This window comes from Catharus ustulatus, chromosome 6 (assembly GCF_009819885.2).
Source record: "Catharus ustulatus isolate bCatUst1 chromosome 6, bCatUst1.pri.v2, whole genome shotgun sequence".
Taxonomy (NCBI): domain Eukaryota; kingdom Metazoa; phylum Chordata; class Aves; order Passeriformes; family Turdidae; genus Catharus; species Catharus ustulatus.
Genome location: NC_046226.1, coordinates 48,251,217 through 48,273,655, shown reverse-complemented (window position 1 = coordinate 48,273,655; position 22,439 = coordinate 48,251,217). Strand labels below are relative to the sequence as shown.

Below are 22,439 nucleotides of genomic sequence, written 5' to 3'. Positions count from 1 at the left end.
GATAAAGCTCTAACTCAACATCTCCCTTAAACAGTAGGAACAATTAAATACCTGTTAGCAACTTTGTCAATGCCTCACCAAATTAAGGAACACTGAGAAAAAAACAGCTGTTTCAAGGAACAGACAACTCAGGTTTGTCAGGTAAATCTCAGGTAAATCCATCATCAGGAGGATGTTTCTCCTGCTTGCCTCCTTGCTTTCTCCATAATGAAAAATCACCTAACACCAAGGTTACTTGTGATGCCCTCCTGCACTTTTATTGCATTCTATGTTCCAAGAGGCATAGCAGCAGAATATCCCAGTCTCACCTATCTCCCAGATGTTCACCCTACCAGATGTAAGTAGCAATAATCCAGACATTTGTGGGAAATCTACAGGAACAGGGATGGAGCACCCACAATTTCTCTAGGCAACCTGTTCCAGCACCTCACCACCCTCACAGTCAAGAATTTCTTCCTAATATCTTATCTAAACCTACTCTCTAAGTTTGAGGCCATTCCTCCCTGCTCTTGTGAAAAGTCCCTCTCCCTCTACCCTGTAGGCTCCCTTTAGCTACTGGAAGGACACAATTAGGTCAGCCCAAAGGCTGCTCTTTTCCAGGTTGAAAAAAGGCTAATTCTCAGCTTTTCCTCATAGGGAAAGTGCTCCATCCCTCTGATCAACTTCTTGGACTCATTCCAAGAGGTCCACATCCTTCCTGAGCTGGGACCCCAGAGCTGGGTGCAGCTCTGCAGGTGAGCTCTCAGATCAGAGCAGAGGGGCAGAATCCCTCCCTGGACCTGCTGCCCAGGCTGCTTTGGATGCAGCCCTGAGCACAGCTGGCTTTCTGGGCTGCAGTGCTCCCTACTTAGCTGTGAAAATATGACTTGGTTTTAAAGACAGAAACACCCTGCATATAAACTACAAAATAAATTAAGCTGCCTGGGACTTGAAAGCTATCAGTCCCTTGTGTCTGAACACTTAGAAACCAGAGTTCAGCTGCTTTCCAAAAGCCAAATCAACTCATGAAACAGGAGATTCTCTTAATCAGAACTTCTCAATGTCTTCACTAGCATTTCAGTACCATGGTTTGCTGACCTTGACAAAGTAAAGATTGACAGACTGCCTGTTTGTTTTGGGAATTGTTCAGCAGAATGGACACAGTGTGCATTTTTGTGTGACTTGATGCATGGCTGAGCTTCTCACCTCTGACTCTCATCGGCCATTAACCTGACATAATCAATTAAGAAGAGGAAAGGAAATTTCACATTATTGCCACATTACTTGAAAGCATTTTTTTCTATATTGTAGCACGGAGTTTCCTAGTTCTGTTGCCAAAATATAAATATAGGTCTTTGTTTACAAATTTATTAATTTCAGTTACTGCTGCAAACTTCTGCTGCTTAAAAGGTCTACATGATCTCAGATCTATTCCCTCCATCTTACCCACTGAATCACAAATGTATTTTTATGCACATACCATTGTAAAGTTGACTTGTATAGTCAAGAACACTGCCTCTAATTTTCTTGCTTTTTTTTTCCCTTATGGATGAGATAGCAACTCCCTAAGCCAGTTCAGAATTAGGAGTAAGGGGAGAATTATTTCTTTACATCCTTTTCAGCTCTGTTTGTTTTAAAAAGGTGCATGACTCATGGTGGTTAAATATTTAACTGTTTCACTATTGAGCTGAATCCTAACATGTGAGTATGAAAACACGTGTCATTGCATCTGAAAAATCCCACTCATATCCAAGGAGCTTTTTAAAATTTATATATATATATTAAAAATACGTATAGAAACACACATGCTAGGAATCTATAAACTAAGTTGATATTTCAAGACTATTCTATACCCACATTTAATATTCTGTATAGAGATATGTGGGAGTTGGGACTTGGTTGTGCGGGTTGCTTTTTTTTTTCCTTTTTATCAACACAATTGCAGTAATTCAACCCCAAATGTGCCTGTGATTGCATTAATAATGACGATGACATCATGGTACAATTATACCCTGTGGGACTAGGCTACACTGACATGTGCAACCACGTGCCCACCATCACTTCAAAGACAGAAAGAGATGGAAGATACTACCCCACCCTGCTCCTCATTCCTGCACTTCTCATCTTGAAGATTACCACCCACAAAGCTGAACAAGGGCAACCCACTGGGGAAGTGCTCTTTGCCCTCTTCGTTACAACCACAGTAGGTTTAGCCATCCTTTGGTGGAAAAAACAAAACCAAAAAAGGCTTTGTGGGGCAGCTGGGCACTGCTCAGTGCAATTCTGGGCAGTGGTAAATCCCATGGTGGGCTGCAGCAAAGAGCCAGCAGATGACTGTTGCTCAAGATTTCCAGAGGGACATGCTTCTGCAAACCTACCTACACCCTGCCTGTTGTAGCTGAGCTTGAACAAAACAGCTTTTGTTTGCAGAGATGGCCTGGCTGCCAACTCGGGTTCAATAACCAGCTCTGGATTATGGTAGGCAGGCCTAGACCTGCAGGATAAATCTAGTCTCAGCCAAGTTGGCCTCAATCTGCTGTCAGGCTGCAACCCTGCTGTTCTGCAGCAAAACAGATGAAAAGTAAACATAAAATGCTACCTAAGTCATTATTCAGTCTGATCGACACATGAGAGGCACAAGATTCAGTGTGTAAAATAAGGGCCAAAATCTCAGCTTTTGTGGAGGAAGAAAAAAAAAAAACCAAACCAAAACCTTCACAGTTCTAAGTCAAGAAATGAGACAAGAAGTTAAATATATTTTCCTTTTCAGTGTTGTGACTGCTGAAGCCCATCACTGAACCAGAATGCTTGAAGCAGGCCAAAGCTGGGACTTGTAGAAGTGTTTTCTGTGCCTCAGTGCCTGGCTGTGCAAGAACCCATTCAAAACTTCCTTCCCCTTACCTTTTCAACCATTTGTTTAGGCTGCAAGGGCTATCTCTGTGGGTAGGAGCTATCTTTTAGAGCATGTGGCTCCACACTCTGCTAGGTGTTGTACTCGATCTTACAGGCAGGGCTGTAATGGAAACAACAATAATGTCCCTTCTCAGAAGAATAACACAAGAGTCTGCTTGTAAATTGTGTTGCAGATAAAGTTTCCATCACACTTTTAACTATCAAAAGCTAACAAATCTTACTCCACAGTTCCACAAACAGTTTAAGCCAGAACTGTTGCCAAAAGAAGCAATCTCATCTGGCCAAAAAAAAGGTTAATTTGAACCCATCTGGGTTCTCCAAGGCAATTGACAACAGAGCTGCATAAATGCTTGTGTTGGCAGAAGGAATGGAGCAGCACGATCATTTCTTCAGGTGGCAGTGCCAGTTTATGTAGGCTGAAACCTCTCCTGAAAGTGCAAGCCTGGGTTCTCTGAAGGATTTATCTCACTAAGCCAACTTAGAGTGGAAAAGCTATGGATCACCCAATTTTACACATAAAACTGCTAATATTCACCTCCCAAGAATGCTGCGAGGTTAAGCACACTCGTGTTTGTAAGGCATTGCAGAAGTAAGATTAGTAAATATTTAATTTTCTCTCCTCCCTTTCCCCCAGCCTTGCCCACCAAGTATAACTCATTCTGAGCTCCATACACTAAATCAATGACTTGGAGCAGCTCCTGGAAGGTAGCTGTGGGCCAGATGGAGGTCAGTCATCGTATGCACAAAATCTGATTTAAAACCTGCCCGCGATGCTGCAGCCAATCTAAAGGCATTGTACCCACCCATGGAACAGACAAATCACCTCTACAGCACACACCCTTCCTCACCTTGGTCTGGGGAGCAGTTGCAGAGGAATAAAGGACAAATAAACCAGCTCCTTTTGCATGCACTCCACGTGCAAACACATCCTGACAAACCGACAGGAGCAACAAGGAAAAGGAGAGGTTCTGAAAGGCACCTTAATAAGGATGTTAACAACACGCTGGAGGAAAACAGAGGCCAGCCTCAGTGTCATTAGCATAAGGGAAACCATCAAAGTGAGGCAGCACATAGCTTGCTTTCACAGACTGGGTGTGAAAGCAGGCATTTTGGTTATTTTGTTAGCACTTCAAAGTCTGGCTGTTTCTGAGCTCCAATAACAGCTCTTGGTTCCCCATCACCTTTAAAATATGCCCCTGGTCCATGGTTAGGTGGAAACAGCTAATGTAATGCACACACTAAGGTAAGGTCCCTGAAATCAGAGATCAGTGCAGAGGTTTAAGACATTTATCTCAACACCTGGTCCCTTGAGGGAACTCAGTCCTACAGAGCTGACTTTGCTGCAGAGCCCCTGACTGCTGTGGCCAACAGGGCACATGGGCACCCATCCTTGTCTGCTCCCAAGGCACAGGATGTGCCACGAACACGGAAAGCAAAACGCAGCACGTGGCAGCTCTCTGGGCTATCAACACTTCTCCAGCAGTTTGGTTCAAACACCACGTTCTGAGCTCCACAATTAAATTAATTTCTTTTATAAGCTGAGATAAAGTGTAAATGCCCATGCTAAATACTACTGGCCACTGAATCAACAGTTCTCATAAACTTTCACAAGGCCTTTCTGATTACTGAGATAAGGTAGAATTGGGCCTCACAGTACAACAGGAGCAACCCTAGAAACTCTTTGTGCAAGAAAAGTTTAACACAAATCATGCTTCAGTCATGATGACATTTTTTATACCACCAAAATAAAATTAAATTAGATAAAAACACATTTAAAACATTTAATGTGAGATAAATACAGTTTGCAGTTACATAAATCAAACTCATGCTTCCTACACTACCCCTAAGTACAAGCAGACTCTGTTGAAGAAATCTTACCTATTACATCCTGATCCTGTTAATATTTATGCACACAGGAAGCTCCACTGAAGTCATGATGACGACTCACACACACAAAGTTAAACACACTGCACAATTGCAAGTCTCATGCCATAAAAACTTCACTCATAAACGCAGAATGTAATTTAGTTGCCTCTGCACATATACATTTAAGAAAAAAACAACCAGCATACAGTCTTGCCTTTTTCACCCCCCTTGTCTAAAGCCATGGAATCAACTCTCAATAGGGCAGAATTGCCAGAGGCTCTGCTCAATACAAACGAAATCCAGCTAGAAGTACTTTTTTCTTCAAATTCCTAAAAAAATTCTTAAAAAAAAAGAAATATTCTATATACAAATACATATGTAAAGAAGCATATACATAAATACATATGAAGAAATAAGAGTATTCTCCCGTGTTGTTGTTCTCTAGCTGTGCACAAAGTCAGATGTTTGTCACTTTTTTATAACAGGATGTTCATTTTACTCATTGCCCTTCCAAGAGGAGTTAGGTCTCAGTGCTGATATGCACTCTGCTCCTGTCAAACACAGAAGTCAGGAAACAAAATAACGAAACTTTTTAGAAAACAAACTCATAGAAGTTTACTTTAGAACTGCCAAGAAAAAGAAAGCCACCAAGAAGTCCAGTTGATTTTGAGTTTTTAGCCAGTTAATTGAACCCACTTAACCCAACATTGTAAAATAAAGTTCTTAATACATTCAATCTAAGTTATTTTCTCTCTACTAACTCCTGGAACCTCCTTTCTTCTTAGACACTGGCACTCACTGCTGTTCTGTACTACACTTACACCACACCTGCAGAGTTTATTCCAGTTTTGCCTACCAAGGGCCACTTAAAGCCATTCAAGAGCCACCAGCCAGTGACAGCTGGCAAATTCAAACCTGTCTTAGTAGTCTATCATATGTAATCAATTGCAAATAGAACTTCAACAGACTCATCCCATTATTTCCTAGCTAATTCCCCCTGGGAAAACAAGCCAGCAAGCTTCCACTTTGAATCATGAAGCTAGTTTTGCCCATGTCTCCTCCCAGCCTCTCCCTTTCCCCTCCCTTTGCCTCAGTTCACTGCCCTGTTTCAGTTTTTCAGCTTGATATCCGTTATGTTATGTCAGCTGTTACATTACGCTTAAAACAATAGACTCCAGCTGGCTGAGGTCAGATGTGAAAACAAGGACCTAACAAAGCCAGAGACCCTCCAGTTATACTGAAATTGAGATACACACTGAATGTAGCACTTAATGACAAACTACTTTCCAGACATTTGGGCAAAGCATAAAGGAAACACCTGTCACTGCAAACATTACACACTAATCCAGATAAACCCTAAATTTAAAAATCTTTCTTTTCACTGCTTGGCTATAGCATGCACCACTATTCCACAGTTTCTATTTTTTTTTTTTTCCAAGATGTAATTTGTATTACTCTGCTTGTTTACTAAAATAATAAACAGTGAGAAATACGTATAATTTCAAAGAAAATATGTTTACTATGTTTCCTTTAGAGTTTACCAAGTGAATGTGCCCAGTTTGACATGGATTTACACCCCAGAAAAGTTTAGTCCAACTTTAACCCTTCAGTAGGAAGCTTGACAAAAGTGAATAATAAATACAACTGTGAATGAAACATGCCATTTGCAGTGATGGCATTTTCTTAGCTGCACCTCTAAGCACAATTTATTGGAATGTACCTGATCTTAAAAATAAAGACAAAAAAACATTGGTCTACTGTGTGACTTATGAAGGCAAATACGAGCTCTTGAGAACGGGTGAAAAACTGAACCCTGCATACAATTTAAAAGCAGTGTTTCCTGAAAACTCTGACGTTACTGCAGCTCCTCTATGAGATCTGCTCAAAGGACAAGGTGGCACCCTGCTCATTCAGGGCCCTGCTGGGGGGGAGATCACCATGTCAGACCATGTGGGCCACCAAGCAGTCAGCAGACGGCCCCAATCCATCACCAGTGGTTGGTGCTGGCCCACAGTCTGTCACCCTGAGCTCCAGGAAGGTCACTCTCCCCAGAGCCTGTCTTTGTCTTCAGCGTCTGAGTCCCAAAAAATGCCTGGTACTTCATAGACACCCCATCCTATTGGAGATAAAAGCTAAATTCCTATTCCTTCATGCACAGAGATGTAATTGCAGACTTTATTTTAAATCACAGTTATGCCACCACACAACTCCAGGTACAAAAATCCCAGAAAATGTATTTTTCTTTTCAAAGTTCATAGAAGAGGCAGAAACAGAAGTAATCCATTTTCTGCATCCATGCACCTCCAATGTAGCAGACTAAAATAAAATTCAAACCCACAGTGTTTGGACTTTCTAGATTAAATGTACAGACAAGTGTAAAAAGAGGTGTGGGTTTTTTCTATAAAAACTGCTGCTTTTTCTTATCATATACATGTAAAGGCCATTCTTGGTGGTAATTTAGAGAAATTTAGAAAAATAAACTTGTTCTTTTAACCCAACTGAATAGGAAAAACCTAATAATACCAAGCGTGTACCTGGCAGGACATAACATATCGGAAGTCTTTCTGTGTTTTAACAAGTTCAAGAACTTTTTCTTTCTCCTCCATGCAAACACTTGCCCAATTCATTTCGCTGAAAGCATTAATTGTTCTCTTTTTTTTTTTTTTTTTCTAAAAGCCATCCACATGATGAGCAATAAAGCAGACCAAACAGCGTGAATTTTGTGGCTCCACCACAAAGTTGCCAGAGTTGTCTCTGGCACCAATGTTTACACAGCCCTTTTCTCCCATCTCTCTCTCCACAAATTATGACTGCTAATTACTCATATAAAATTCCCCAAGCCCAAGCAGAAAAACATTTCTTTATTAAGAGTTCACTTCTTCTAAAATATATTTTTATCTAGTTCAAGACAGCATCCAAGGTCAGAAGCAGCCACCCCAGGAGAACACAGCACAGACCAATGCTGCCCTCTGCAGATTTTGAAGGGAAACTCCAGTGCCATTCTACAAATTTGATTTTTAGCACATGTCAAAACCAAACCAGCTTATCTCTGCCTTACTGGTCGTAGTATGCTTTCATTCCATACCACCTCTTCATTCCTCCTTAACTCAGATTTCATCTACACCAAACCAAGAGCAGGAGGCTCGTCTTTTAATTTTTTTTTTTTTTGTAATAAAAAGCACCCATTTAATGAAATTGGTTCAGCTGCCCCTAACAGACAGCCTTATTTCCACTTTTAGAAGGATGATTTGGCTCCCCTTGACCTGCTCAGAACGGACATAAAGCAGAATTTAAGCGTGTTCACGCAACCTTCTGAACCACATGAATTAAATCCTTTTAACATCACATCTACATTAAAGGCATAACTCTCTTCCTCAGGCCAGGGGAGTTGACAAGGGATTGCTTTGAGAACAGCTGGAACAAGTTAAGATCTTACTACCAGTAACATTTCAAACCAGCACAGCTGATTTTGCAGCGAGGGAGATTAGAAGCACTCAGGTTATCTGCCAGCACAGCTCAGCCATAAACATCACCATCAGGGGCTGAAATGCAGCCAGAAACATCTGGGTGCAGATTCAGGGGAACATCCCTGTTCCAGCTACTCCTTGTGCTGTTACCTCATTAAAAGGGGGGAGGGCGATTTTAATTTCTAATCGTGTCTTCTGAGCCTTCAAATCCCTTGCAGCTGGCGTTGTTCCTACAAACTAAAATGTTAAAGCAGCCAGCTTTGACTGAAAGCTGGGATTCTCCACTTCAGCTGTCAGTGCAGTGACAGAAAGGAAAGGCTGCATGAGTGACTCCCTGGACAGGTCTTTCTGCAGGTCCAACAAAGGAAAAAGATTAAAGGCCATAAATCCACCAGACACGTTTTCTGCACCAGCTGACCTCGCTTTGGGTCAGACCAGGGGACAGCGCTGAGGCTGCAAAGACAAATTTATCACTTTCTCAGCTACAGTTGTTCTTCAGAGTCTGTAGACTGGATAAAACTGTAGAGTTGCCACCAGGCATCTTTTACAAATAATAAATTCGTTTAATTTTTTCAAAAGTATGAAAATGCACCAATGCACATGGTTAGTCTGCATTTTGGCCTTAAGCAAGGAATGTTATCAGGAAATAAAAATGCTGGAGCCCCTCTGAAATGTGTATTCTCTGTGAAGACCACCTTCAGAAGCAAAGACTGCAGGTGTTTTCCTCCTTCTTTCACAAAAGGACCACAAAACAAGATTTATACTCAAAACAAAAAATTATATTAAAAAAAGCAATATAAACTAGATTTCCTATGGGCCTAGACTCTGTGCCAGTTTCTCATAATTGCAGGAATAATTGCAAAGCCAATAAAGTAAATGTTATAAACCAAATCTATTGCCTTTTTATCTTGTGTTTTCTGAAGTTTAAATATTGTTTAGTGTCTTCAGTAAGAAGTGTGCTAAAGTAGAAAAGGAACTTAAAACAGAAAGCTGGAAAGAGTTTATACTTTCATTATAAAAATGTAGCCTCTTTCTTTTTTCTTCTTTTTTTTTTTTATTTGGCGGGAATCAATATTGAAATGAGATTCCTACCAGAAAACAGCTTTTTCAGGCACACCAAATATCCCTTGGTTCAGCAGAATATTTAATCCCCTTGGATCAGGCACTTGGATTTTCTTAGATCATGCTGAGATAACAGCATTCTGCTGTGTTCTGGCACCATAAAACCCTTGCTTATGAAAATAAAAGAAAAATACGGCCTCTCTGGGAACATACATCTCTGCACTACTTTTTTCCACAGTTTAGACATTGTAGTCTCAAAAATCAATTTTTACACTGATAGACCACATTCTCTTTATGAGTCATGGCAAAAGCTCTCCTGCCCCACTATTTTACACGGGCCAAGCATACACAGGACTCTCCAAAATGATGATGCTTTCACAGCCTTGGCTCAGGCTCCAGCACACACTGGGCAAGTGCCAAGGAGAAACTGGAGTCAAACCCCCTCCGACAGCACCATCTAGTGAAAAAAACCCAGAAAATAAACACATGCAAATTTAAACAGTTTTCACTGCATTCTGGAAAGGAACAAAAGGCCAATTCTCTCCTAATCTCCCATTACAACTGCGTTTAGGTATAGCTTTCATCAAGGCTCTTTGCCTCGTGAAGTGTGGTGACAAGTAGAGAAAGATTCAGCAGCTAATTGTGAGCTTTTTGTCTAAATCTGGAACACCACTTGGAACACATAAGCTTGCCCTTGTTTATTTTTCCAGTGCTAAGCCTGCATTTTTCTTGCTTTTATGAGAAATAGAAGCGTTTTTTATTGCTTTAGAATTATTGATAGCATAACATCTTCTGTTTCGTGCTGTGCTACTGGGAGGTAGTATTTTAAGACAAGCAGCTCCAGAATAAAATCAAAATAATATACACATATAATCTCAACGACTTTTTAAGCTTTTAATTTCATGTTATTGTAATATCTTGTACGATTATATTAGTAAAGCATGAAATTCTTTTTCATGAAAAAGGGCACATTCAGCTTCTATCTGTAACTTCAATGTGACTTCAAGGCTCCCTGCTTTCAAAAATACTACCTGCTGAAATTATGCAGCTGCTCAGATCTTTTACAGGGTCAGAGTCAAATACTTGGGCTATTTGGAAGAAATAAAACAGTATAGTTATTAATTGTGAGTGCTTTCAATGGTCTTATTTAGTTTTCTAGTCAGGAGGAGCAGATTCTGTTCTTTCTCAGTGCCTAGTTAAGCCCAAGCAAAAGCCACTTTCAGGATTCCCATACTCCTGGTAGGTTGCTGGTACACTGCTTCTCCTTTGAGCTCTCTCTCATTTAGTATTATTTTGTCAATCAAATTGCCTGCTCTGCCTTGCTCATCTATGATGACAATATTACCTACTTGAATTGTCTGGCTCCAAATAAAAAAACATTACTGTCAAATAATTAAAAATCCTTCTGTAGACACAAAAAAGAAAATAACTCCTACTGCAGAGCAGTGGAAAGAGTGCTCTCCTAAGATTTCATTTCTCCTTGCAGCACCATTTGGTTTAAAATTTTGCACTCTGTCTTTTCCTGTTTTGTGTCTTAATCCTTATATGCTGTTACACTTGGTTTTACTTACTTCTTTCCATTTTGCAGTCTCCCTTCAACCAGTCTTCTGTGACTAAATCTCCCCTTAAAACTCAGTTATATCTATTTTGGACAATGTGCAATGCTGCCTTAAAGTCAAAGAAAATTCTCTTAAGAGAATAGGAAATTTCACTGGGCAGATGCCAACAGGAGTGAGATTCTGGCATTTACATTTGTGTTTCAAGATGCCACAACTCCTTGGAAAGTCCCACTGAAACTAGATGGAGCAGAGAGCACTCTGACCCATCTAGTGCTATGGATGGATGGCTCCCATAATCCCCACAGGTTTCAAAGTTAACCACAGTTAATCCTTTAAGAAAACAACATCATACTGTGCCAATATTGAACCAACAGACAGCTGCTTATTTCCCATAAAACCCACGACAGTAAGATTTCAATTTTAGAAATTAACCACAGTTTTTCTCACTATGTAGAACAGGAATCATTCCTGTTACTGATACATCATTCACCAATTCCCTCACTACTCAGAGAGGAAGATAACACAGAATAGTAGAAATACACCACCCATACTGGATATTGCACCCACTGTGTGTAACCCCAAATGCATTGCATGCACCTTACCCTGCCTGGATTGCCCAGACACAGACAACACAGGATGAACAAACCAGAACAAGCTCCATGATTTCACAGGGTGGGGACAGGGAATGAAACCCCACTAGTTATGGTGTCACTAGAAGGTGTTTCACTGAGACAACACACATGTAAAATATTATGATATGTTGCAAAGATGAGTGAGACATTACCACAAGTTCAATTCGTCACAGACATTGGCAGAAGTTATACATAAAAAACCTACCAGTTATAGAGAAAAAAACCAAAATAAATTAAATCTGTATAAAAAGAAAAAGCCAAACCACAAAAAAAAAGTACTGAATGCAGAAATAAATGTATGGATGCTCTTAGCTGACACTAATTGTGTTATATGTAGGAGTTCAAACATCTTACATTAGTTAAAAATAATATAAAAATAATATACAGGAATGAGACCACTCCATACAGAAAGTGTGACTGACACTAAATTTAATATGCTATATTGTTATTCTTACAGCAGTCATATCAGGTATAGACCCTCAGTATATTTAATAGATAAATGGACAAAAAATATTAGAATTGATGGGGGTCATAAGCAAACTTTTTCATGCGAATAGTGGTAATACACCTAATGATATTACTGAAGCATTGCTACAATACCTGTTTTGAACAAATACTTAAATTGCTAGTTAGCAATTGAATGAAAGCAAATGAAAGCACTTCCACTTACTTTTTTCCCCTGCCTATGGCCAGGTGTCTGGTCTTCAGTAAGGCTCAAGTATTAAGCCAAGCAATAGGAGGGATCTAAGCTTAATTAGAATAACTTTATGTGCTGGACACACCACAGATGTCCTCAGTGTGGGCCACAGAGGGTACCACTTCATGTTTGGGTTACCATGACTTTTGGCATTTCTGTAGCTTTACAGACTCATTAAGGAAATGCAGAAAAGCCTCTTGTCAATTAAACCACAAGGAACATTTTGTTTGATATGGTGTTAGTTCAGGAGATCAGAATTTGCACGTTAAGAACAAACACTCATCAATCACATTAATGTCCACATACATACCATCCAAAATAACGTCCCTGTAGCAAGAGCTGCATACTGCTCAATTGTAGAAAGCACGCTGAAGATAAGGCATATCAGCACAATAAGGAAGCTGCAAATAAAAAGAAATTTAAAAGTTAAAATAATGTAATACAGTGTAATAACCTAAAGGGAAAACAGATAATTATGCCATCACAAATCATCTGTTTACACTGAAATGTCATTGATATCAGATTATCCCAAAATGCAGCTGGTAAATTTTGCACGATGCTGCTTCCTGTTGGATAGCTTATTTCTCTTCAGACACTGAGGTTTTGTGATGGACATTATCAAATGAAACCATATGGTAACACTAGCTTTAGTCTACCTCTAAAGATTTGCTGTTTCCTGGCCCCTCATGAAAAGAGCATTCCTTACTCTTTCCCGTTTTAAGGACTACTTTGGCTGAACCACCACACAACCCCCAAACAAGTTTCGAATGTTTGCCTTTTTGCTGATCCAAACACCACACCAAGAAACTGGAAAAAAAAATCACAGCTAAGTCACAGTTTAATAGGCTGTGTTGTACTGTCTTTTATAATTGATCCCTGAAAGCCCCAAATAAATAAAGCCTGGCATTTGGCATTTGTAGCACAACCTAAGTCTGATTCCACCTAATTCTAATTCCAAACCCTGCCATGGGCAGAGTCACCTATCCCTAAAACCAGGCTGATGGGAGCCCCACCCAGCCTGGCCTTGAACACTTCCAGGGATGGGGAGATCTGGGACAGCCAGGGAAACAGCCCAGCTGTCTGTAACCTCCCAGGAGCCCTCTTCCCCTGCAGCCTCTGTCTCCAAACCCTTTCCCTGAGCAGCTTCAGCAGTGCCAACCACCCCACAGCACTGCTGCTCCCCCTAAAGGAATGGAACACATCTGGGAAGAAAACCATTGAGCACCCAACTGGATGCTACCCACTACACACCAGCCACAGGCAGCTTCCAGTTCCCAAAGAACTACATGTTTCTTTTAAAGACACAACATGAGCAATCAGCAAGACTGAAAATACTCACTTGTTAAACGCAAAGTTAGTTGTTAGGGCTATTTCTCACAATTCTGTTGAGACAAGCAGCACCAATCCTTTGCACTCAACTGAAACTTGCTGCAAAATCCACAAAGTAAATCACCCATCCTGGTAGACATCTCTGAAACGGTTAACCATTTTTTAACTCAAAAAAAACCCCCACAACAAAAAAGAGCAGACATCATGAATAAAACTGAACTCAAGTATTAAACCAGGACATCAGGTTGGCAATAGCTCATCTGAAGTCATCCAGAGCCTCCACCTTTTTTCACAGAAGTGAGTCCTTCTTTGGGTGAATCTTTTAAAAAACCAAGCACTCAAGAAAGCAAAACTGGGTTGAGGTTGACATAAGTTACACCCCTCAATGATTGCTTCAAGTGTATGGAAGTCCAAAGCACACACAGGAAAATGAGGCCACAGTCACAGAATCATTACTGTTGGAAAAGACCACTCTAAGTCTGATCTTTGAGACTATGGAGTCAAGCCTTTGAGGTTGTGCTACCAAATGGTGGAGAGAAAGTTTGTAGGTAATAAGGCACAAAAATCAAATAGATAATAAAATTAATAGGATAGAGATTATCACATATCAATACAAGGACCCATATAAAAATATACTTTACCTAAGCAAAATATCAATATGTGGGTGCTTGATTCATCTCTAAAGTCCTCTCATTGTACCCTGTATCTCTACCTCTGGGCATTCTTAAGCACAAGTAAGCTGTGCAGACAAGGCAGGAAAATGCAAAGGTGGTTCAGTAATTTGAAACATGACATAAATGTTCCCTAAGTATCCAGTCCTTCTGTCTGCAATATTCTTACAATTGTATAAGAACAATACATGTGACAACATGAACATAAATTGTTCAAGTTGCACAGAGACAGCTGAGGCTCTCTGGATTCCAAGTCCAACATATATAGAATTACCAGCTCAAAGCAAACAGTGAGCTGCAAGGGATGAGCAATACCAATTCACATTTACTAAATCCCTTAATGGAAGTAGTAAAACAGTGTTAGAATGTTTAACTCGGCCAACACATGAAACCACAAGGGGGCAACAAAGAAAAGATTATCCCCTTTCTGTCCTTTTCCTAAACAAACACAAAATTCTAATAAGCATTAAAGTTGAACGCTCATGTGCCAAAGTGACAAAAATATAAACTTAGGGTCAATCGTTTGCCATATCTCTTTGCTTGGTCCTATTATAGAAATTGATGCTGAGATAAGAACTGCATGAAGAGCCAGTCACCCCACTACGTACCTACTTTTATGGGTTTTCATGCACATAGATCCATTAGTCTTACTGATTTTTTATTTTCACCCCCAGAAAAGCTCTTACAATTCACTGCTGTGCTCTTTGCAGGCTGATGCACCACCACAAATACACATGATGCCAAGCAAAACCAAGATGTTTGGTCACTGCTGCTTCATGTCTGTTCCTTTGGCATGAGAGAGGTGACACCCACAAGGTGCCAGTGCAGCACCACAGCTCACCCTGTTACACTGGCATTGTTATTTTACTTAGATCAATTGCACACAAAGAACAGAAGGTGCAACACTAAGATGCTAAATAAATACACATGGTGTCCTCCTCTAGCATAAGCCTACTGTTCACTGCCTTCCTAAACTCAGCTTTGTTTTTGTTTTGGTATTAATGGCTTCCTTCTCCACCTCCAAAGTATAAGTAAATAGAAAACAGGAAGTTTGGCACCTTCTTTTTTTTTTTTTTTTTTTGCTTTTCTTTTCTCCTTTTTGACAGTTTTCTCCTCTTTCCTCAGCCAGAAGTGGAACACAGATCCTCAGTTACTGCCTAGGCAGCAGACAAGTCCACAGGAGTTAGTTAAAAACAACAGGGGACAGACTCTGCCTCAAACTTCTATTTGCTTATGCAAAAATCATCCTGGGGCAATTTAACTGGCCAGCCTCAGAAAAGGAAACATTGCAATTTTCATAAAATAACCTTATCATGCTTACAATCACTTTACTGTGATTACTATTATGAGATTAAAAAAAACAAAACAACAAAACAAAACCAAACAAAAAAACCCCAAAACCCCCAAAAACTTGATACAGATGCTAAGCATGTAAACAGTTCATCCAACCAGTAAATATCAGACAAACTACTGGGCAACTGACTACTCCTCTCTGGTATAGTTTTTTTTAATATACACTTTTCCTCTAAAGGACAGATAGGCATTTCCTATACTCTGGCAGTCAGACAGGGCTTCATCTCTTGCATCATCTCCTGGAACCCATTGCTTGTTTACCCTCTATGCATAAGTGTGACCATCTTCAAGAAAGGAAGCAGGGCAATGAGTTCAGGCTCTCATCAGCTCTGATCTCACTCTGTGATTGTGAGGCCAAGCAAGCACAGAGATGAGGAGATAGTCTGTGAAGTTTTTCAATGTTTTCTCTCCCAGGTTACATCTGCTTGCATGTAGATAAGTCACATCTACTGCATCAGCAGATGCATTCAAAATACTCTGCTTTGTGGTTTAGTCATATCTAACAGTGCTGTGCTACTTTTCTTTTAAACTAAGAATTTTGCAAGTGGCTGACCATCTCTGCACTTCTTGATGTGAAACCACACCACCACTGCTAAAGCAGCGTGGCCATTATGAAACAGCAGATGTTTTCTTTTCACAGACTCAATTTTTGATAGACTAGTACAAGGAGACCTGTGTCCTCTCAGACAGCACTGTTTTACTCAAAGCCAGTTTCTCTGTCTTTTCAGCTCAGGTTTCCCAGGCACTGCACACCTGGTGGAGCCAGAAGTGGAGCTCTGGTGCACATGGGACAGCCCCAGGGTGCAGTACTCCAGCCTCACTTTGAGCTCACCTACATTCCCAGCTGGAGCCAGACTCAGCATGTGTGTCTGTGCTACACCACCCTCCAAAAACAAAAGCATGAACACAGAGCTACACAAGGCAGTGTCTGCATAGGTGTGCTCATATTTAATAAAGAGTAAGTTTTGTCTTGCTTCATTGCATCAGAAAATTCAGGTCATTTTTTGAGAAGCTAAAGCATTTCCACAAAAGAATCATTCAGCAGACAAGGGAACACAGCCAGCCAGCATATGTGCTGTACTTAGCTACAGATAGGAAATATATTAAGAGCTAAAGGTAGATGTAATGTTTTCTGACTATTTTAGGATATATTTTGACTTACAGACAGACCTATGGCTTTTTCCCTGACCTCGGTGTCAGCTGCAGGAACTTGACACGTTATAGGTAGCTATCAGTACTGTGCAGCCTTCAGCCCTGAGCTGCTGAGTTTTTTCTATATTTAACTATGATTTTTGACCATTAGCATGTCTTTTTTGCGGCTTAAAACAATGTGTGGAAGGATCAAAGGAACAATAAACCACTTACTGAGAGATAACAATGCTCATTTAGTGAATGTCACAGGTAGGAGAACTGATAAAAGTTTATAAAATATGTCCAGTGATATGAACAGGAACACTCAAAAAAAGGGTTCATGAGACATGCTGGAAGTACTTACTCACCAGATTAATAGTCTCATGCACAGGCAGCTGTTATCATCAAAAGCAGTACAAAATGTGGGCAGATTTCATTCCTTCTTGCAGTGTTGCTTACATACTCCCAGTGAGAGTCTTTCCATAAACCAGGAACAGGTTGCCATTAGGTTATAAACTGAGCTGAGACTTTAAATACATTTAATAGATGAGAAGGGACATGCAAAGTTCAGCTCAATTTATATCAACTTTAGCTCTAACCATCCAGGAAAACAGACAGTGTTTCCTTGTTCAATGTCATGAGCCACCTTAACTCTGGTTTTATTAACCATTTTTATTCATTACAGCTATCAGTCTTGAAGACATCCAACTACTGGTGCCCTTGCATACAGGGAATATTATTGTAACTGCCAGCTAAAAAGCAATTACCAGCATCTGTGCTTTTATTTGCTTGGCATAAGGTCAATGGCTAGTTGCAGTTCATCCTCTGTGTCTTCTGGAAAAAAAATTACTGTGACTAAAAAAAAGAAATATTCTGTAAAAAAAGAAAATGTCTTTAGTGTGCTTCTATGTGCTTAACATTCTACCTAAGCCTCCTTCTTGAATCTCTGCCTTTCTTTTCACACAACTAGATTGTCTTTCTTTGAAAGCACAGCTCTGTTCAGTCACATACATGATCAGTCATCTCTCCTGTAGCCCAGGGGTGGTTCTGTTTTGTGGGACTTTTTAATTTGTGGGGTTTTTTACAGAGTAAAAACTTTATTTTTTGCCATTTAGCTTCTAACTGTGACACATTTCTTAAGCAAACTAATTTAAAATTTAACCTCTAAGTACAGAGCTCTACAGGAACTGGAAGGATGACATTGAGAATGAACAACACTACTGTGCAGATTAAATTTGGGCAGATTATCATCATAATTTGCGAACTATAATGCTGCTGCATATATAATGTTAGTTCATTAAAACATGACAGAATCATTCTTTCATCTTTCATCCCCATGGCTTATACTTGCTGACACTTTTCAGACTGTGAACTCAAAGGTCAGTGCTATCAGAAAAAGACATTTTTTATGCAGCTTTCCAGGTTACAAATAGCATGTTTGCAATGAAGATTTAGAGAGACAACTTCAGATGAGAGACACAATGGAGACTCTCATTTTGTCATGCATTCCACGCCAGCAAAGCAACTCCTTACTTAATTTACATCAGGAAAATCCTCATGAAAAACTTCAACAGGTTTTTACTAGTACAAGTTAACATAAATCCCTGACCACCTCACACAGTACCACATAGTCATTTCCACAGTACAAACAAGAAAACATTCAGAACTAATCCATATCAAGTAATTTCTTACTGCAGTGAGGCACCAGGTTTTTGTTCTTTCACTCAATGTATTTTGACTGCTTGAGAAAAAAAAATCTAACAAAAGGTAAAAGAAGAGGAACAGGTAGAACATGTAAAATGAAGGAGAGCTGATAATAAGAGGAGACAGAAGTCTATGAACATAAACGTCATTGCTAGGAGTCTAATACAGGATGGCAATTTATTTTGTGGGATCATCAAGGTATAGTGTCAAGTACAAATACCAACCAATGCTTTTAAGGCTGAGAAAACTCAGGGTTACTTTCTAAAAAAGAAGCAGGATTTTACAAGGCAGAGAAAGTTTTCATCCTTAGTGAAATGCACATAACTAAATATCCTGTATTTGTAGTCTTATGCTAAACCCTTCAGCAAGTCTGAACTTACTATGGAACACCTGAGCACAGCTACTGACAAAGCTAAATAAGTGTTTAATCATCCAGCTGGTGGACACCAGAGGTCCTCTATCACTTACTCCAAAATAAAAAAGATTGCTTGTAAGAGAATGGTCTGGCAAAGGTACACTGTCAGAAAGAAGGAGCCTTGTTCTCAATTCCTCTTTGCCCATACCTTAAGCCAACTTTAACACTCCTAATAATGCGTTAATTTTATTAACTGCATAATCTGTTCATGCATTAGCATGGAAAAAAAGAGAAAAAACACTGTAGCAAGGAGCTAAGGGACCAACCAGCAACCTAAACAAACCATGCTTGAAGATGAAACAAGTTTAAAAAGGAATAAATACATAGAGAAGTAATTCAGTGTCGATAACAAAAAAAACCCCAAAAAACCAAAAACAAACAAAAAAAGAAAAGTAGGGGTTTAAGTCTCTGGCCATGCAGGCTCTTTGAATGGTTTTCCTCTAAGGATTTGTCATCTCTTCTTCTGTTTTGTTTTTGAGGCAGGGGAAGGAAGGAGGGGTACAGCCCCTCCCCATCTCCCAGCTCTGTGGCAGGAGGATGCCCAGCAGAAGGGGAAGCACACTCACATTCCTGCAGAGGAGCAAGGCTCCCTCCAGGAACTGGCTACAACACTTTCCTGTCCAGCACACGCTTCCTCTCCGTGGTGTCCAGCAGGTCAGTCCTGCAGACAGGTCACTGCTCTCAGCTGTCACTTACCATCAAAAACCCTTCCACACACAAAGTGAGAATGCTCTGTTTGCCTTAGCTCAGCTCTATCAGATGGAGCTTCCTGTTAATATGTATTTGTTCCAGCTCCTGAGGCAAATTAGAGTTGGTGCTTCCTGAAGGAAACAATGGCATAATTTTTAACCAGCTCCACGACTCCTTGTCAAAGAAATGCTGTCTTCTGGCTCCCTTGTAGGAAAGCAGACTTATTGCATAAGAAAGGTGACATCCAGTGCAGGGTAGTCTGATGAAAAATAGGTTAACTGTACAGCTAAACAGGCAAGGCTTCTCTCACACTTACCTGACTTTTCTAAGAGGTTGAAGTCTGTAAAAATGATTTAGATTATGGGCAATGAATCAAAAGTCATTTAGGATGCAGCACCAGAATTACTGCAGGAAAGGCCTGAGAGGTCTTGGCAAAGGGTATGATTGCAGTAGAAATGCAAACCAGACGTCAAGATGCTTCAAGAGGAAAGGTTAACTACTCACAAAAAGCAATGCTATTGCATCCTGCAATGAGGTATTGGTTCCTTTGAGAACAGGCATGGATTAACAGGAAAATGATGATGGATACTGAGTAAGAAGGGGTAAAATTAATATGCTACTTTTAAAACAAGTGCACGACCAAGAGATGTGAACCACTGCACTGCAGAAAATGTATCAGCCCTCCCCAGATAGCTCACAAGCAGCTTCCAGTGTGCCTCACCATTAACATGAAACCCCAACACTGCGACACAACAGTCATGGAAGGTGGGAGTTCACACCTGCAGCAAGAGCTTCACCCAGCACAAGAAATCAAGAGAATTTTTGCAGTTTTTGTTACATCAGGCTTAGCTAGGGGAGAACATGTCATTCTTTATCAGCCAGTTCTGGAGATGCGTTCTTTTAATGGGGGAGAAGAAAAATATTCTCCAAACTGAGTTCCACAATACAGGTAACATTTGTTTTGTAGTTAGTTTTACACAGTAGGTCTGAGCACTCACTACACCACTATCCCACTTTTCTTGTAACAGTAGATTTAAGGCAGCAGAGTTTAAATTATTTAGTATCCAAATATTAAAAGAAAATTACTAAAAGTTCTCAGACTATAAAATGCAGCTTTGGAAAAATTGCCAAGACTAGACTAATTCCTCTGCTTTGCTGTTATCAAACCTAAATAAAATAAATCTTTCTAAATAAAATACACTTTTTAAAAACAAATACTTTTAATAATTCCTTAAACACATATAATACATATTATTTCTTTAAACAAATAACAAAATTTATTTCCAATTGTTTCACTTGTTTGGGTTGGCTGAACACTATTTTCTAGCTTCATCTGACAAAGCTATTTGAGAGCTTTAAATATTACCTGTTTGTTTGGGATTTTTTTTTTTAATTTACTTTCATTCCAGTAGCAGTAAGTATCCTGCCCCAAAGAAGTAAAACAAGGCAGAAGAAAGGAAACATTGCTTCCACACCCAAGGAGAAATCACAATGCCACCATCTTGTACAGCTCATGTACTAGTGCAGAGAAGCTGGAGGCTAATTATATGGCAATACCAATCAGGGCTATGGTTCCATATATTCCATATGGTTCTTTATGTTCCATAAAGAAATACCCACATTTCCAGCTCTCTAAAATCCCCTCCATGACAGGGAAGCAATATTGGTATTTCTGACAGCATCCTTTGGTCTTCAATTGTGAATAGAGCAAAACAGTGAAAGGGACTAAAAATCAACAGATAGATAAATATACAAATGGGGAAGAAGCAATCATACCTTGAGGTACTGACCTGGACAGATACCTAATGAGATTTATTGGAAATGCCACAAAAGCGAGACCAAACCTGAGCAACTGGCCTACCTCCCCACCTGATCTCCCCCAAATGACTTTTGAAGCTCCTCTCTGCTAAATCCAGTGTGTCTGAAAGGCACTTTCATCAGTGCTGGTAAGATGAAGACCGTGAGAAAGATCTGAAGCTGGGATAAGTGCTCCTGCCAGGGTTTCCATTATGACCCTCTGCTTTAATTATTTAAAGGTATAGTTGACAGATGCCTTCACATAAATCAGTCTTGTCATTGTCTTTTGAGCTTTTCCACCCTCAGCTCTTGGCTGCACTTTTCTAGGGGTGCTGGGGGAGAAACATGGTACACTTCATCTATTATAGCTTAGAAACAAGGAAGAGAAACTACATGGCAGGTTAACATTCCTAAGGTGAAAGCAGAGGAATTCAGAAAACAGACTTATTTCCATTCCCAGGGGAGAGAAAGTATTTGCTGAGGGAAAGAGGTGATGCTTGAAAGCTATGGCAACTTGACTTCTTAGTTTGCTTTCAGCATGATGGAAAGTTCAAGTGCCCCTGGAAGAAGAGAATAAAGAGAGTCTAGAAAGCCACAGGCAGCTTTTAATTTTATGGTGAGAGAGCCTTTCTGTAAATACAAAAATCACTATAAATATATGCCATGAAATACAGGAATGCTCAATACTCCATTTCCTAAAAAAAGCCTCTACATATTGAATTTCCAAAGCGAAATCCACGCTATGCTTAAAGAGCTTTAACTGTCTGCCCTCACCACACCATAGACAGTTTTTCAGGCTGAAAATTGTCAGGATAATTATTTCTATTATTCCAGCAGTCAAGTTGGCTGTTAGTGGAAATTCTAATTGTCTCTCACAAGGCTAAAAATTTTGCTGCCCTGAACTAAAAAAGGTAACATTAAGAGAAAATGGTTTGATAAAGTTATAATCAGTTCTGAGGCCTGCATCCAAGAGGCATTTCAAGGTGGTTTAGTGTCCAAAACACTTATGTTTGAAAATGAGATTTCAAATTTGAACTTCTCTTACAAAGAACTTCTTTGCTTGTTGAGTGTTAAGATGAAGTAGAGGAAGTAATAAAAGATGTTAGATGCTTCATGCAACAAACCTTTCAGGAAGGGCTCCTAATCAGGAATACAGTTGTGCTATGTAACATTT

At 39.9% G+C, this 22,439-nt stretch overlaps 1 protein-coding gene across 2 annotated transcripts in view; it reads right to left on the bottom strand.

Moving 5' to 3' along the window:
- Positions 1-22,439, bottom strand: part of KCNQ1 (potassium voltage-gated channel subfamily Q member 1) — a 324,081-nt gene that overhangs the window by 273,532 nt on the left and 28,110 nt on the right. For both annotated transcript variants that reach the window (XM_033063900.2, XM_033063899.1), the window contains exon 2: positions 12,486-12,576. In XM_033063900.2, the coding sequence (XP_032919791.1) occupies positions 12,486-12,576 (91 nt within the window). The remainder of the gene's footprint in view (positions 1-12,485; positions 12,577-22,439) is intronic.